General features: G+C 46.7%; 1 protein-coding gene across 1 annotated transcript in view; it reads right to left on the minus strand.

Moving 5' to 3' along the window:
- Positions 1 to 15,722, minus strand: part of PDE4D (phosphodiesterase 4D) — a 224,249-nt gene extending 208,527 nt beyond the window's left edge. Inside the window, exons 1-2 of the mRNA XM_075541057.1 lie at positions 15,540 to 15,722; positions 2,052 to 2,088 (exon numbers count right to left, since the gene is read on the minus strand). Of these exons, the coding sequence (XP_075397172.1) occupies positions 2,052 to 2,088; positions 15,540 to 15,682 (180 nt within the window). The 5' untranslated portion in view covers positions 15,683 to 15,722. The remainder of the gene's footprint in view (positions 1 to 2,051; positions 2,089 to 15,539) is intronic.
- Positions 15,723 to 16,435: the final 713 nt, after the last annotated feature.

A 16,435-nucleotide genomic window follows, 5' to 3' on the forward strand; every position in this document is an offset into this window, starting at 1 on the left:
AACACCTCAATGGTTGACAGTTCGGGACCAATCCCTCTGATGGTAGTTTAGGAACCGAAGAAGCCTGGAAGCTTTTCTGGTGATAACCACTAAGGAAGCATCACGTACTTTATTTTCTAAAACCCATACATTTTATATGCCCTGCATTATTTCAATTGCTTGATAACCTTATAAGATGGGTGTTCTGGCTATTATATTATTAGCAGAAGAGGAAGCTGGGGCTCAGGAAGAGTTGGTCCTTTGTCTGAGACCAGGAAGTTTAGGAGGGGACCTAAGGGATTTGAACTCATGCAGACTGCCTGTTAACTGGCTCTCCTCTGTGGGAAACAGAAAGATTTCTCCCAAGTCTTCTCCCCCAAATATGTTAGACTTAGGACACTGCTTGCAGCTAATGGTACATGATTGTCAAGGTACCTCCCTGAAGGCAGTCAGTTGCCAGATAACTGTCTGGACTGGTAGAGCCCACTCCCTGCTGTTAAGGACAAGGGGCTACTTCTCACTAAAGGCTTGGGACCATTAGCTTGGTCTCTGTAGGTGGGGTTTACACCCTACTGATAACGGTTTCTATGGAGATCCAGAGAACAGGTCAAACCAGCTCAGTGACATCCAAAGCTAGGCTGCCATCCTGAATCTAGGATCCACCCTTGTCACATGTGTGCCCCCAAATCCTTCCTCTTCCTATTGTGTGTATGTCCCTAGACTGTCCCCCTCTCATTGCTGTATAACCTGGAGTGCAACCCCTTCCTGTGACGTATGTCTTTACCTGTAACTAGTGGGCTTGCACTCCCCACAAAGGTATATAGACTTGCGTCAGCAATAAAGATCTCTCTTGGGCTCCCCTCTTGGCCTCTTGTCGGTCTCTCCTCTCCTCTCCCGTCCTGGCTCCCCTGTTCCCTTTCCCCTTGTCCTCCCCGCTCCCCCTCTCTCGACGTGGACCACCAAGTGAGGCTGAGGTGAGCATTGCTACCATGAAATGTGTCTGACTCCATCATTTCAATTTCCCTTCTATCCTTCATGCTCTCGATGCCTTTACTATATACTCTTTATTTATTATCGCTGCACAGTTGCGCCTGTCGAACCGTGATGATGTGCTAGGGGCTGGATTACCCTGACACTCCATTCCCGCCCCTGCGTCATGAACAGGAAAAAAAGGGTCTAGTTGCCCGAGATTCCAGCTAGTTCTGACATTCTGCTTCGCATCTTCGTAACCTCTGAGATCACCTACCCTCCCAGCTGTCAGATGGGCTGTCAGTCAGGTTGGGTTTGAAACCCACCTGCTGCCACGTTCAATCACTTTTAGTCCACACCCCTCTCTCCCCTGCCCCTCCAGCCCCAGCACGTCTGGCCCAGTGCCTCCGAAACATAGTTGCACATTGAAATGGTAGGGAGGGCTTTAGATTGACTGGCTTTGAGGTGCAGCCTGGGCATTGGGCTTGGAACTCTCCTAGGGCTTCGAATGCATGGCCAGACTTGAGAAGCACTGGTCTGCGGCAGGACTGTCCAGTCCGGTCACCAACACTGTCACAGAGCCACTGCTGCATGCCACATGCCTTAAATCATCGTACCACCTTCTGAGGTGTCTGCCACGTCCTTACAATAGTTTCATGATTTATTTACCTACAAGGAACAAACAGACATAAACATGTTCCACAGCTGTGTCTGTGCACGCAGATATACGCAACAGGTGGTAAATAACGCCTTGGGCAGCTTGGGCTATTGAGTTCCACACACTCAATGAGTATATTAGGTGTAATCTAACTTCTGGTCTACTGCTCGTGTCAGGTAAGGAAATATTGCCCTGCCTCTCTCCAGCCCCTTAAGTGTATCACTTACATGATTTGTTAGTTGAAGCACTCTTAGATCCACATAAACAAACCCATAAGAGCAAGTGCCTGTACCCCAGGGTTTGCCTCAGCATTCTCAGCACGAACCCTCCCATTTGTGTCTGCACTTATATTACATTCTCCATAAAACCGGAAAACAGAAATGAATCTCCCAAATTAAAAGTGCACACACGAGGGGCAGCTGCTCGTTCACCACGCGGGACTTACCTGGGCAAAGGGAGTCACAATCAAGTCATCTCCGTGTCTGAAAAAGAAACCAAATCCCGGGTTAGAAGCTACCCCATACGACCACCACCTTTGGTCCACGCTCAAGGGTGGGGGCCCTTTCATGCATCCCCAGAAAGTATCACAGCAGTTCCATCTTTTTCTTCAGCGACTGAGCGGCAAGAAGGTCTTCAGGGAGGCCGATGTTAACCACTGGCCAGGACCCTGGTGACACGCAGTCAAGGTCACGGTTGCCTATTCCACGCACAGGCTCAGATGCGGGCGGCCACGGAGCTCTGGGCGCGGCCTGTGGGCTGCTCTGGTCTCTTGCTGTTGGAGTTAGCGAGGAGTCCTGTGGGAGGTCATGGCCAGCGAGCGTGTGAAGGAGACCCACGTAAGTGTGCAGGCTTGGGACAGCCGAGGAACTGTAGACGGCATGGGGCTGCATCATGCCCTTAGAAAAACCCAGCGAAACTTTCCCCGGGCTCATGCCATCCCTGGGGAATGTTTCCGCGGGTGTGCTGTTGCTGCAGCAACCTCAGCCACACCGTGCGTGGGGACACGAGCTAGGTGTCAGCGTGACCGGCCTCGGAGGGCCAGGGCCAGGCAAGAGGAGGGGAGGAGCCGTCCCCTCAGAGGACCCTTGGACTCTCAGGGTCTGGAGTTCTTTCATGGGGTTTCTGAGCATGGGAAACTCAAGAGCACGGCTTCCCAAGCTTCCCAGGCAATTGCTTGAGGCTGCTTGTAGCCTTTCAATGGAGGTGAAAGTATTCCACCCAGAGGGCTTCAGGGCATGGCCCTATGCAGCCTGACACTGAGCCGCTAGCTCACTTGTGAACCAGCTCAGAAGGCCCCGAAAGACCTCGCCAGGCGCTCAGGAAACGGGCTGCAAGTCGAGGGGAGGAAATTGATCTCCACCAACCGTCAGCCCGGGTGTTCTAGGCAGGCTTATGTCACAGAGAGTGCTCGGAAAGGAAAAAGACTGCCAACTGTGCCCCCCCCCCCAACTGTTTAAAGGCCCCAAACACATACTCCCCTGCAACCCCTCTGGTCCAGAGGACAGTTTTAGAGGTGGGCCCATGAGTGGTTCAGGCCACCCTCAAATCACACAGGCATCCTGCAAACAGCAGCATGGAAGAGGGGAAGCTGAAGGCACAAAGGGGCCAGGTGTGCTGTAACAGCCACTGCTTCCGCACTCACCTGGCTGTTCCTAGCATCCTCCACTCAAAAAAATCTAAGCTAGCATTTTCCAGTCACTGGACAGAGGCAACACCCAAGGCTCAGAGGGCAGCAAGGTCCAAAGGCTAACAAGCAGTGCTAGGCTGTCACCCAAAAGGGGGCTCTTCTGAGGCCAAGCCCCCAATGACTCTCCTAGATCATGTGAGCATGATGATTTGTCATCTCAGGCATGAGTCTGTGCACTGTGAATGGACTCAGGGAGGAAACAGAGGCCAAAAGATCCTGTCTCTGAGGGGATGAAGATGGCTTCGAGAAATCTCTAAGCGCTTTCCTTTAAAGTACCCTGATGGAAAACTTCAGAACTCACAAAACCGGATTTTTCAAGAGTCTGGATTATCTTGATCATGGTTTCGGGCCCGTGCAACACAGTTGACAACAAACGCCATGAGCCGGCGTGCGCCCACGTTTCCGTCTTAGCATTGTTCTTTACCTGTCCCTTACCTGTCACATTTTGGAGGCACACCTGTTTAAATAATTTCTGAGACTTTATTGCCAGATTCTTCCACCTATCATGAAGATCTGCTTGCTTCACAGTAGCATCGGTCATGGATTAAATGCGGGAGCTGGATTCAAGTTCTCTACTTGTCCTGACTGACCCAGCCCGACACTGCATGCTTGGGTGGGGTCAAACCTGTGCATTAAGCAGTCGCTTGATGAGACTGCCTCAGAGGTGTGGCCTTTAGTAGAAGAGCAGGAAGGAACAGAGATGGTTTTTCTCTTCCAAATCACCTTCCTCCTAGCTTGCCCTTCCACTGGGACTATGCTGTGTGTCTGCCACCTGGAGTGGCCCCATGTGGACCACCCAACCGTAAATGTTGTCATCACACCGCCAAGCTTCCACCCACTTTTTGATCCAGGAGACTGTACTCACTGACTTGTGATCTCCCTACTTCCCATTTTGGTGTTGGCCTGCATGAATCTGAACCTCCCACCCCCCACCACCGTGACCCACCACACACACACACACACACACACACACACACACACACAAACACACTGACAGCATTGGACCTAAGGACTTGACTTGGACTGGATTGGGGTGATTTCTTGATGTAAAGATGCTTCTTGATAGAAGCAGGTGGCTTCAAAAAGTTCCTCGAAAAATCATTACCTTTCCATTTCTATTTCCCACGAGCCCTTTGATGCCCCCACAAAGAAGCTGGGCATCATCGTGCCTACTTGCATGAGGAAGGGCCTCCCAGGGGCCATGATCATGAGTTGGACCCTGAAGGTTGAGGGTGAATTGTTAGGTTCAGCTGCTGCTGCTGTTAGGCTACACTGAATTCGACTCATACAGCCCCATGTGACAGAGCATAATGGCATAATGGTCTCTTTGACAGAAATCTTCATGGGAGCAGGTCAGCAGATCTTTCCCCAGCATCAGGGTGGGTTCAAACCACGAACCTTCTGATGAGCAGCTATGCTTTCAAGTGTTTTAGATACCACTGGAATGATCCAGAGGGGCCTCATGAGCAGATGCCTATACTTTATCCTGGAGTAGGAGCTATAGTACAAACATTCTTAGTTGTCAGAGGGGCACTGAGTAAATTTGTTTTTTCCTGAAAAGGGAAATAGGTGTGGGAACCTATGGCTATTTGCCATATATGTAGTTTTATCTTACTAGGAATTCTGCTTTTTATGCAGTCCAGTAACTGCAAAATCTCAGCAAACTGAGAACAGGGACCTTGGTGATTCTGAAAGGGCCTCTAGAGGGTGAATGCCTTGACAGGGAAAACAGGGAGCTGGGAAATTGGTGGAGGAGACCGAGGAGATGAAGACCTAACTTAATGTCAACAGAAAGGATGGAGACAACAGCAGGAAGCACTGACTGCCGGCTGGCCTGTCCTGGTCACCAGTGTGCAGAACCAGTCTCCCCAACACTACCCTGCTCTCCCCCACCCCGGGGTGCCGGCTTCGCCTCTCTGCCAGGAAGCAGAGTTTGCTGAGTACAGAGCCGGCAACTCTCCAGGAGGCATCAGACCCCATGCTTCACAGCACAGTATTATTGAACTTGCCTTGTTTTTTTCCAAGGGAAGATGTCTTAAAGCATGTCAGGAACACCTACTCCAAAGGCTTGCTGACAGCCTTCTACCTCTGTGATTTGGCACTTCATTTCCTACCTGCGTTCTGTCGGTAATAACTCACCGTTACAGTCCCAGAGGAGCCCATGGGGCGCAGTGTGCTACTTGCTGGGTTGCTAACTGAAAGGTCAGCGGTTTGAACCCACCCCTCACCCTGCTGGAGAAAGAAGAGGATTTCTGTTCCCTAAAGATTTACAGCTTCGGGAACTCAGAGGGGCAGTTGGACTTATGATGATGGACTTCGTGCTATTGGTTTAGAGCGACACAGAGAGGAGCCGCATTCTCGTTTTTATTTACTTATTTTTAAAATTTTAGGCTGAGGCACTATGATTGTAGATTTTTTTGTTTGTTGTTGTTGTTTTAATATGGGTTTTCAGACAAAGGAATTTGGCCAGCCATTCTCATTTTTGAATGTAGGCGAAAATGCTTCCTGGTGCGAAGGTACAAGATTTTTTTGGGGGGTCCTTACTGTTCATTTATTTATTTTAAATGTTTTATTAGGGGCTCATACAACTCTTCACAATCTATACATACATCAATTGTGGAAAGCACATCTGTACATTCATTGCCCTCATCATTCTCAAAACATTTGCTCTCCACTTAAGCCCTTGGCATCAGCTCATTTTACCCCTCCCTCCCCGCTCCCCTCTCCCTCATGAGCCCTTGATAATTTATAAATTATTATTTTGTCATCTCTTGCCCTGTCCGACATCTCCTTTCACGCACTTTTCTGTTGTCCGTCCCCCAGGGAGGAGGTTACATGTCAATCCTTACCATCGATTCCCGCTTTCCAACCCACCCTCCCTCCACCCTTCCAGTAGTGCCACTCACACCTCTGGTCCTGAAGGCATCATCCTCTCTGGATTCCCTGTGCCTCCAGCTCCTATCTGCACCAGTGTACATCCTCTGGTCTAGCCTGACTTGCAAGGTAGAATTCGGATCATGGTAGCTGGGGAGAGGAAGCATCCAGGATCTGGGGGAAAGCTGTATTCTTCATCAGGTGCTACATTGCACCCTGACCGACTCATCACCTCCACTAGGCCCCTCTGCAAGGGCTGTGCCTCCGCATGATGGTCCTCGCCCTCACTCCCAGGAGTAGTGCACATACCATCAACACATGGATGAGTACATACATGACATAGACAAAAGTCATATCTATTTTTCTAAATACAAAATAGATGCTAATAGTAGAAATATTGAAAAAGACCGAAAAATTTAAGGAACCACTGAGGATAACAATTTATAAGATTTTCCAATTTGATGTATCTGAACACATGTAGGCTACATAGTGTTTTTATGAAATATGTAATTTTTTCAGCATTAGAACAATGATTTCATAGATTTCAACATTACACATTAGTGTATTGTGAGAAATACTCGTGCCATTTTCCTTTTTAAAACATGGTTAATGATTGCAGTCTATGTCTAGTCGTCTCTAATTTTCAGAAGGCTTCAGTACAAATGTATTAAGGTGCAAGCACTGATTATATTTTTAAATAACTATTCTTTTATTTAATTGCACAGATTACTCAGATTCCTTTCAGATCATTATTTTGATAAAACACTAATAAGACAAAGCTACTATTATAATGATAAATTGGCCTCTTGCAGTGCTAACTATATGAAAATGCTAACTTTAAAAAATATTGCTGCTCAGTTTAGCAGCTAGCTGTAAGGTCAGTGGTTCAAACCCCTGCAGCTGCTCAGAAAGATGAGGCAGTCTGCACCAATGCAGACTTAGGGTTTTTATAAGTCGGGATTGCTTTGGCGGAGATGGGTTTAATCTATTCAATTAAATGATTAAATTGTAGTTTCAAATAATAAAATATTCTAGAAACAGATGGATACCATCTATTTTACCAAGTACATGTTACAAAACCAAATGATAATTTTCCATAGATTTTCATTTGTCTGAGATGGTTAGGAGATCAAGAGGTGGGTTATATTAGGTAAATCCACTGCATAAGACTTCCTTTGAGTTCTGAAGAGCAAGGATGTTACTGTGAGGACTAAGGTGCACCTGAGCCAAGCCAAGGTGGTCTCCATTGCTCACGTGCATGCGAAAGTTGGACACCGAACGAGGAAGACCGAAGAAGATTCAGATGCATTTAAATTGTGGTGCTGAAAAACAATATTGAAGGCACCATGGACTGCTAAAAGGACAAACAGATCTGTCTTGGAAGAAGTAAGGCCAGAGTGCTCCTGTGAGGCAAGGATAGTAAGACTTTGTCTTACCTACTTAGGCCATGTTGTCAAGTGAGACCAGTCCCTGGAGAAGGACATCCTGCTTGGTAAAGTGGAGGGGCAGCCGAAAAGAGGAAGGCCCTCCAGGAGATGGATGGACCCAGTGGCTGCAACAATGGGCTTAGGCACAGGGACAATTGTGAGGAAGGCACAGGACTGGGCACTGTTTGGTTCCACTGCGCATGAGGTCGCTATGGGCCAGAGTTGACTCAATGGCACTTAACAACAACAACAACAACAAATGAGCTGTTCAGTTTGTTGGTGTTGTTTTTTAAAGTCTGGGCTCTGAGAAGTCATTAATGTTACCTTTAAAATTACTTGTACATGGAGGGCTTCTGATTTCTGGTCAACTCCTGGTGCTCAACGTGCCATTAAAACACAACAGCAAGGACCACTAGACTGGTTCAATGGCTTTAGACGCAGGCGAGGGAAGACATGGAGCCTCAGCCCTGCTTGGCTTTTTCATTTGAGGCCAGCTCTATGAGAAATCAGAAAGAGTGCCTCCCCTAAGAGCCCCTTCCCACAACGTTCCCGTAGCAAAGCCAACTCTGGCCGCACCAGATGCTGCACAGGCCTGGGCGGCGGTTGTGAGTTTCTTGTTGGGTGGGCTCGCCACCTGGAACTGGAGTCCCCATTTTATACAGAAGGTTGGCCCTCTGTATAAGGAATGTTTCTGGGACAAGAATATAAGGATTACAGTCATTTAAGAGATGAATTAAAGCAATTCAGTTTTGTTTGCGGTTATAACTTCCGATCTGAAATGGCACAATGTCAAGCTTTAAGCCTCGTGTGCGCGCGTGTGTGTGCACTGTGTATATGTGTACGCAGACTTGGCGTGTATATAATTACAGTAAATACAATCGCCCAGAGTCCTCAGAGTGAAACATTTGCCGCCATTTGAAGGACACCTCTGAATTTGCATGTCACACTAACGCCAAAAGGTGAGATTAAATCACAACCCTTTCTGCATGTGCAATAGATACAGAAGTTCACAGCTACTGGAGAAGCAGGTGAATGGAGTCTCCCCTGGGTATCCAGGGACTTAAGTTTATGGTGAAGCAGCTCTCAGGCACTTTCTTATCCCTTCTTTACCCTCCAACGGGCACTTCCAACAGGCACGAGGAGAGCTACTCGCATGGATCCCCAGCGCGGGGACCCAATCAGCTTGTGAAATGCATCAAATGTGAGAGCAGGTGTGGAAACCCTGTGAGCCAAGAAAGGTGGTGCACAGCTCCCTGTAGGGAGGACGGCTAACGGTTCTTAGGTTCTCTTTGTGCCGCTGCTATTTGGCATTCCGCCGTAGTAAATGCGCGTGATGGCCTTTCATGTCTGATGTGTGGGGAATCCCAGCCTCCATACCTGTGGTCAAAATCCCATTTTGGAGGGAGGAAGGCCCATGATACAGGATTAAAGTGGGACATATTTTGAGTCCCTACTTTCTGAGAGGGTGGAGCTGAGGTCATGACCCTTTGTTTCCCTGGGGCAAGGTCTACAGATGCCAAAGGCCACACCTCCGTCAAAGTGGTCTTTGTCACTTCCTCTTCCTGGGAGACTGAGCAGGAACGATGACTAGTGCTCACTGGCCGATGACAAGCCCCATCAGAGGCCAGTTCCCCCTGGGTGGAGAGGCCTTTCCTAATGCAGCCCATCTCTCCTCTCAGCGGTTCAGTAACGCCCGCCCACCACAGGATTGGGTGTGGGTGTGTAAATAGTGTATAGCACACCGTAGAGGGGATTGGTCACATTTAGTTGCCACTCCCCTGGTCATAAGAATAAGCCCTCTTTGTGAGAGAGAGAGAGAAAGAGAGAGAGAGAGAGAGAGAGAGGGAGGGAGGGAGGGAGGGAGGGAGGGAGGGAGGGAGAGAGAGAGAGAGAGAGAGAGAGAGAGAGAGAGAGAGAGAGAGAGAGAGAGAGAGAGAGAGAGAGAGAGAGAGAGAGAGAGAACCCAGGATCATTGGAAGAGGAGTCCCCAGTGTAACACGTTCCAGATCTCAGAAGACCAGAGGCATCCGAGTCTGAGACCGAGGCTGTGTGAGAGGCACAGGGACACGTGGCTGCTGGCTGAGGAGAGGAGCTGCGGAGGACCCCGGCTGCATCCTTCCTGTGTGCTGAGGCCACTGCGTGGGACCTTGTCACTTCCCCCGCGGCACCCGTGATGCGAGTTTTATGTATGCCTTCGGTGGGGCTACCCCCGCAGGGAAGCAGCAGGCTGTGGGAGGGAGGGAGGGCTGGGGTCAGAATAGGTAGCACATGACGGAAGGTGGAGGCGTATCTGAGTGCCAGTGCAGGGCAACAGGGGAGGCAGAAAAGGTCCCTCGCCTTTGCACACCGCCCTGAAAGAATGCAGGCCCAGAACTTCCGTAGCCATCTGAGCCCTGGAGACCTGATGTCCCCTTCAGATGCTCTTGATGCTGCATCCAGCTCACCTCTGCCTGACATCCAGGTCTCCAGGATGGAGGTGCAACCTGTCACTTGTCTTGATTCCAGCCTTGGGCATGAGGAAGATCCCCGAGATGTCTGAAAATCAGACATCAAGTCCGGCAACCAGTGGAGGCATTTGCTGCGAGGCCCGTGGGTTCTGTGGGACTTGAGGGACCATGCTGAGTAGAGGAGTACTGATTGATATCAAGGATAATGGAGTGATAGAGCATTTTGGAAAAGTTGGACAGTTGGGACACCTTTAATCTCTCCTTCATGGGAACTAGTTTTGTATTACTCCTCCCAAAATAAATTATTTTAGTCTCTTTATAAGAGAGGAGAGGATGCCATTTTCCTACTAGGAGGGGATTCTTTCCCTCTCATTTCCCCCATAAATAGGTAGACCCTTTATGTACAGAATCTATGTTTCATATCAGACTGAATATAAGAAAAAAAGTAATTATTCTGTTTGCCCTATTTCCCACAGAGCCTTCATCTGCCTGATGGAAAGAATGCTTTCAGGAATCAAAGGAAAGTCTTAGAGCTCCACGGTCAATAACAGGGAGGGGGTGGGGGGAAGGGAAAGCAGAACCTGTCATTTTTCAATGACGTCCAACGCTGAGCTATTGTTCATCATCTTCCACTGACTTTGGAAAATCTGTATAACAGTTCTGATCTTTCAGACTGTCCCCACACCCCGACCTCCTTGCGTCACGGTCCGGGTAAATGTGTCATTCTCTGTGAGTCCAAGCAGATGAGGACACACAATGTATCTCTTCTTCTCTCTGCCCCTTCACCTTCCTGCTTGCTGGGACTCTGTGTGCTGTGTGACCCTGGGCGCTGTCAGCATCCCGAATGTTTCCACTAGCCTTGGATTCATGCACTTTGCACCGCGGTCCTGTGATCTTCCTGCACCCCATATCACCTTTCTGTGACAACAGTCTGCAATGATGTGAGTCTGAAGGAGCTCTGGCTAGCACTGGACCCGTGGACATCAGGTGGACTGGTCTGGGATGATTTTCAGTTAAAGATTACTGCTTGACTCTTTCGCTTCTATCTGTCTATCTATATTATATTTAGAAATATAATATAAACAGATATATACAGATATTATGTATTTATAAATATAACATTATCTGTCTACCATTGATTTTGTTTCCCTAAATCAAACAGCTTAACAAGTCTTCTTTCTTCATTGTCCAGCTTCAACATGCATACGAGGTGACTAAAAAATGACCATGGCTTTGGTCAGGTGCCCCTTAGTCCTCAAAATGACATTTTGCTTTTTGAATGCAACTATATGAAACAGAGTCTACCCATCTGCTGTGACTGTGTCCCTGCCCTATAGCAAAGCTGAGTTGATCCATCTTTGCTCAAGATGGACTAGATAACTCTCCATCTATCATCACCTGGGCTGGATTCTTAGCGAATGCACCTCACCCCGAGTCATCACCTCTGGGTCAGTGGTGGTTTGTGGTTTCTATCATGCTGGACAGCTTTTAGGGGAGTGCTCAGACTCACATGGACAAGAGGGAAGTTGTCGCACTTGACCTTGGAAAAATCAGCCAGTGAAAACTCTGTGGGTCACACCTGTCTGACCCAGCAAGCGTGTGAGCCCACTGGCAGGCTTTCCGTCTGTGATTCCTGGAGGCACCACAGGTCGGTCCTGACCCAAAAAGAGCTAATGACACCAATATTCCTCCTGTCTACATAATTTCCATCTCTGAGCTATTCAGCCATCTTCTATTGACTTCTATTTTGCCCTCTTGTGAAAATCTGTCTAACCGTGCTTATCTTTTCAGACTGTCCCCACATCCCTACCTCCTTTACTTGCTGATGTCCATACCATCCACTTGGGTCAGAAAGTAGGGCTCATTACTATGGATTTTCCAAACACTGTCCCTTTCTGTCTAAACCTTTATACTGTCCTTCCAATCAGTTGTTCTTATTCTGAAAATAGACATTTTGGCCTCTAATACGTTTGCAAGGATAGCCCCTTAACTTGACGTCATGGCTTTTATGTTTGGAAACAACTGCATTTCCATCTTTCCCATTTTTTTCTCCTTAAATTTTCAGTTCCTTTCTTCTGGATTCCCTTCACTCAAGTTTCCCCCCAATTTGGCAACTTTTCCTTTGAACCAGATGCTCCCCCAAGCAACCTCTCGTCCACAAGTTCCTTATCAATGTCCTGCAGACTGCATTGCGGATGTCTACTTCATTCCTCACCCTGCGCTTTTAATCCCATCACTTCATAAGACTGCTCATCCGGTTGTCACTCAGGGCCCAGTAAGTACAGCAAACACCGGGTTCTTCATTTCTCCTGGTCCTCTGTAGTGCACCGTCTGCTCTTTGTCTCTGTGTACAATTTGTTTCCAGTGCAGATTTGCAAAATGGAACTCTTGGGAAAACAAAGTAACACTTGGTCTAGGCTTTTCATCATACCTAGACTGCTTTGTTTCCACAAACGTCTCCAAGATAAGCCTTCTTTTAAGTGCTCCGCATTGTAATTATTCCATAATAAAATCCTGCCAATGTAATAAACTCATGCCTGATGGACTACAAAACACACCTCCCACTAATCGTGCCTTGAGGCAATCAGTCAATCATAAAATCATCATAATGTAATACATTCATGAGTATGATTGGGCCAAGCTCAGTTACAAACCTCTGTAGCTTCCAGATGTCAGAGTGTGCAGTCACTTAAGGGTTTAATCTGTACAAGTTAATAATTCATGCATTGTGGTTTATAGCCAGCCTATGCTTGTATAATATCTTAATCATTTTTCAACTATTTTTTAAATTCTCTACCATTGACTAAATTAATGACATTATCAGTAAAACTAACTTATGCCTCAGGGAGATGATTTATAATGTCCTGTAACAAAAAACGACAATGAGGTCTCTAAGGTGAGCCGGAGGCACATGCAAACCATAGATATAGTAATGGCTCTTGGCTTGCACTTAATTCTAGCCCCAATCTAAGAACATTAAGAAATTAAGAACACAACCCTGCTTGCTACTTGATCTCAGTGATCTTCAGATCACTGAAGTTATGGGTGCAGAATATGTAGAAGAAACTAGACGGTACCCAGAAAACCTGGGGTCTTAAAGGCTCCTCTTCCAATGAGCAGCCATCTATGTGAGGCATCAATTAAGTTCACATGGAAGAAGCACACCAGTCTCTGTGATCCAAGGGTTGTAAATAATATAATCCAAACCTGAAGGAGTTAAAGGTACCAGAGCTAAAATTGTGAACAGCTGGTTTGCAGAAGGCTGTGGATGACAGTGGAGACCCAAAATCCATCTGCAGGGTCCCCACATAGATGAAACCTCCGGCGAGTGTTCTCTGACCACAGTCCAGGGATGTGAGAGCCCTGGTTTCAGACTGAGAGTATTGTAGAGACAGAGTTAAGTTAAAAATGCATCATCCTACTTGATTCCCTTTGGACCCACTTAAATATTACATCAGTTTAAAGAACAAAAAGTGAAGAAGAAATATAAGTGGGGTAAGTCACAGGGGAATCCATTGTGAATGTAGACCAGGGATGTGAATAGCCTGTGCATTTGAGAGTTTCTCATGACATATGTATGTATGCTAACATCTAGCACCTTATCATTTGATTTCCCTTTTGACTCATTTTAAAGTTGTTTTAGTTTTTAATGTTTTCTGCTTTCTTTTCGGCTGAGGGTTTTCTCTGTTTCACTTTGTTATCGATAGCTTTTTTTTGTTTCTTTAGTTTTGTATGCTTTTTGGTACAGAGACAGCAACTGGATCAATGGTTCCTTGGGGTGTGGCCGGGGAGGGAGGGAGGAAATGGGGAGCTAATACAGATGAGAACAAGATTGAAGAGGATGTTCTAAGACGGGGGGAATGACAGCACTCTTCTTGACACGACTAAACTACTGATTATATTATATGTGGGCTTGGTCCCAATAGAACTTTTTTTTTTTAAGTAAATATGTTTCTGTAAATTATGTTTACAGAATGTAGGGTTGCTTTGCTCCTCTAGAACAAATTAAAGGACCTTTCAGAGGTTAAGGCGAAGGGAAGTTAGGCTTCAGGTTCTGAAGGCAATATAGGAAGTTCAGATGTAGACAATTGGCATGGGAGTATGGGGAAAGATAGTGATTTGTTGCTAAAATGTCCTGGCTGAAAAAGCAGGTATAAGAAATGCCTCAATTAAATATTTTTGAAAGGTGATAGAGACTTGTTCATAGTTAATGATAGAGAGGGATATGCTTTCACCTGGAGGTCTAAAGTCAGAATGATGTGTTCAAATACAAGATTTCCCACAATTAATTGATGTAAGATTTGTAATGCTATATGATTACTGAATATTGAGATAAAATCTAATATTTCTTTTACATTTCCTGCTGTGCTTCAAAAAAAGGGCACACTAGGACTTTTGGAACTCAGTTTCTGAATCAAACTGATTAGAATGTGGTGCTCTTGCCTCTGGAGCGTGCATAGCACTATCATGCTACCGCTGTTAAAAAGAGGCCAAGTAAGAACCACATGCAGCAGAAATGGGTCAAAGAACCAAGACATTTCTAGAGCCCCATTCAGATCTGATGATGGGATGAACCACCAAGGACAACACGACACTCTAGGGTCATATAACATCATTACAGACGCGATGAATTGCATTAAACATTTTTATGAAATGGTCACATAGAAAGATGCTGCTAGTTGTCTTGATCCAGCAAAGTAAAGTGGGGTGTGAACTTTATTAAAAGGTAATGCAGGTATGAAGTGACATTGAGCTAATATTTAGAAGCCTCCTGAACATATGAACTCTGCAGAGAAAACCCGCAAACCCAACAACGGGAGGAACGTGTTGGAAGAATGAGCTCATGGAGATATGTGATCTGGAGACCTGGCTGTCAGAGTCGTTAGTTTCAAAGTCTCAAGAGTCATATCTTCAGTGATATTCCAGTCTGCCTAATGAACGTGTCCTTCGCTTGCCTCTATCAATGCATATTCACAGAATGGTTTCCTCTGGATGAAATGCAACCACGCGTCCTGAGACAAGGTGGAAACCAGTGCTAAGCTCTATAGCTCCATCAACTGGGAGAGCTCCAAAATGCAACACCCTCTCCTATCTTAGAGACATTCCTGAATGAGTTTAACGCTTTTAGAAACACACAGACGATGTCCATGTGTCTGGGTAGCTAAACTCAGGTGAGACATAGACAAATCATTTACATATAATCATTAGCATAGAAATTTTAATCAACACTCTGCCCATAGAATGGCTTTTTTGGAGAATACAGATGTTTCTTATTCAGAGTGACAGGGGGCTCGTGTGATATCACCCACCATTAGCTTTCACCTCGGATAATTTTCTGCACATCTTTTTCTATGTTAGAGGAGGGTGACATGGCCAAAGAATGGTCACTGATCTCATTCGACTATCAAGTCTTTAGATACATTGAGTCAATTTTCTATAGGAGCCCCCCCACCCCTTTGATTAGTTTTTTTTTTTGGGGTGGGCCCACCCATACTTACATGTCACTGGCAATGGAGGAGTTCCTCGACATAGACTTGGGAGAGAGATCATAGTCGCTGTCGGATCGATACAGGAAGGACTCCCGACGCTGACTGTGGACAAAGTTTGCTTGGAGAATCAGCCCAGATCCCGGGCTGGTCATGGGGTCCAAGGGACTCCGTCCCGCAGATGTGCCATTGTCCACATCAAAACTGCCAAAGGAAGAGAAAGACTTTCATTGCTGTGAACACGTGTGTGGGTATTTTAGCGCAGGGAAGGGCTTCATTTAGGAATCAACTGTGGGAAAACCTGCAGCTGGTTCTTGCTGCTAAAAACCAACTATTCTGAAGCACGCCAAAGCAGAACACACACCGACTTCGCATTCTTGCCCGCCTAAGCTTTTGGCTACTAATGTTACTAGACCATTTGCAAGACAGATGAAAACATGAAACTTCTGTACAATGGGCCATATTTACATGACTTTTCTCATCGTGGTCTGGTAACGCACACCAAATGACTGGGTCAAACTATGCCAAACAGTGCTTCTCATTCACCGTGGGGACTCAATAGCTTGCCAATAATGCCAAGGAGCTGCATGGGAGCCTTATGTGGGTGGAGCCATGGAAATAATGGAGCAAGGAGCTGGATCAGTTTTGCTAGGCTTAAAATGAGCTTCCAGGAGACAGTCCAGGGCAGGGCCTCAGGACTACCAAGAAGGAAAACCTGGGTTAGAGACTATCCTTCGGATCTGGGTTCGCTGAATTGAGAACTTGTTGGATCCAACAGACAGAAACCTTTAACACTGGGGATGGCACAAGACAGTGACCAGCAGTGGCAGAGCAATGACCCAGGCAACACGGGAGTCTAGTGCAAGTTGGTACAGGGGGTCCCCAGCCCTAGGAGCACAGTGACCATA

Source organism: Tenrec ecaudatus, chromosome 2 (assembly GCF_050624435.1).
Source record: "Tenrec ecaudatus isolate mTenEca1 chromosome 2, mTenEca1.hap1, whole genome shotgun sequence".
NCBI classification, from domain to species: domain Eukaryota; kingdom Metazoa; phylum Chordata; class Mammalia; order Afrosoricida; family Tenrecidae; genus Tenrec; species Tenrec ecaudatus.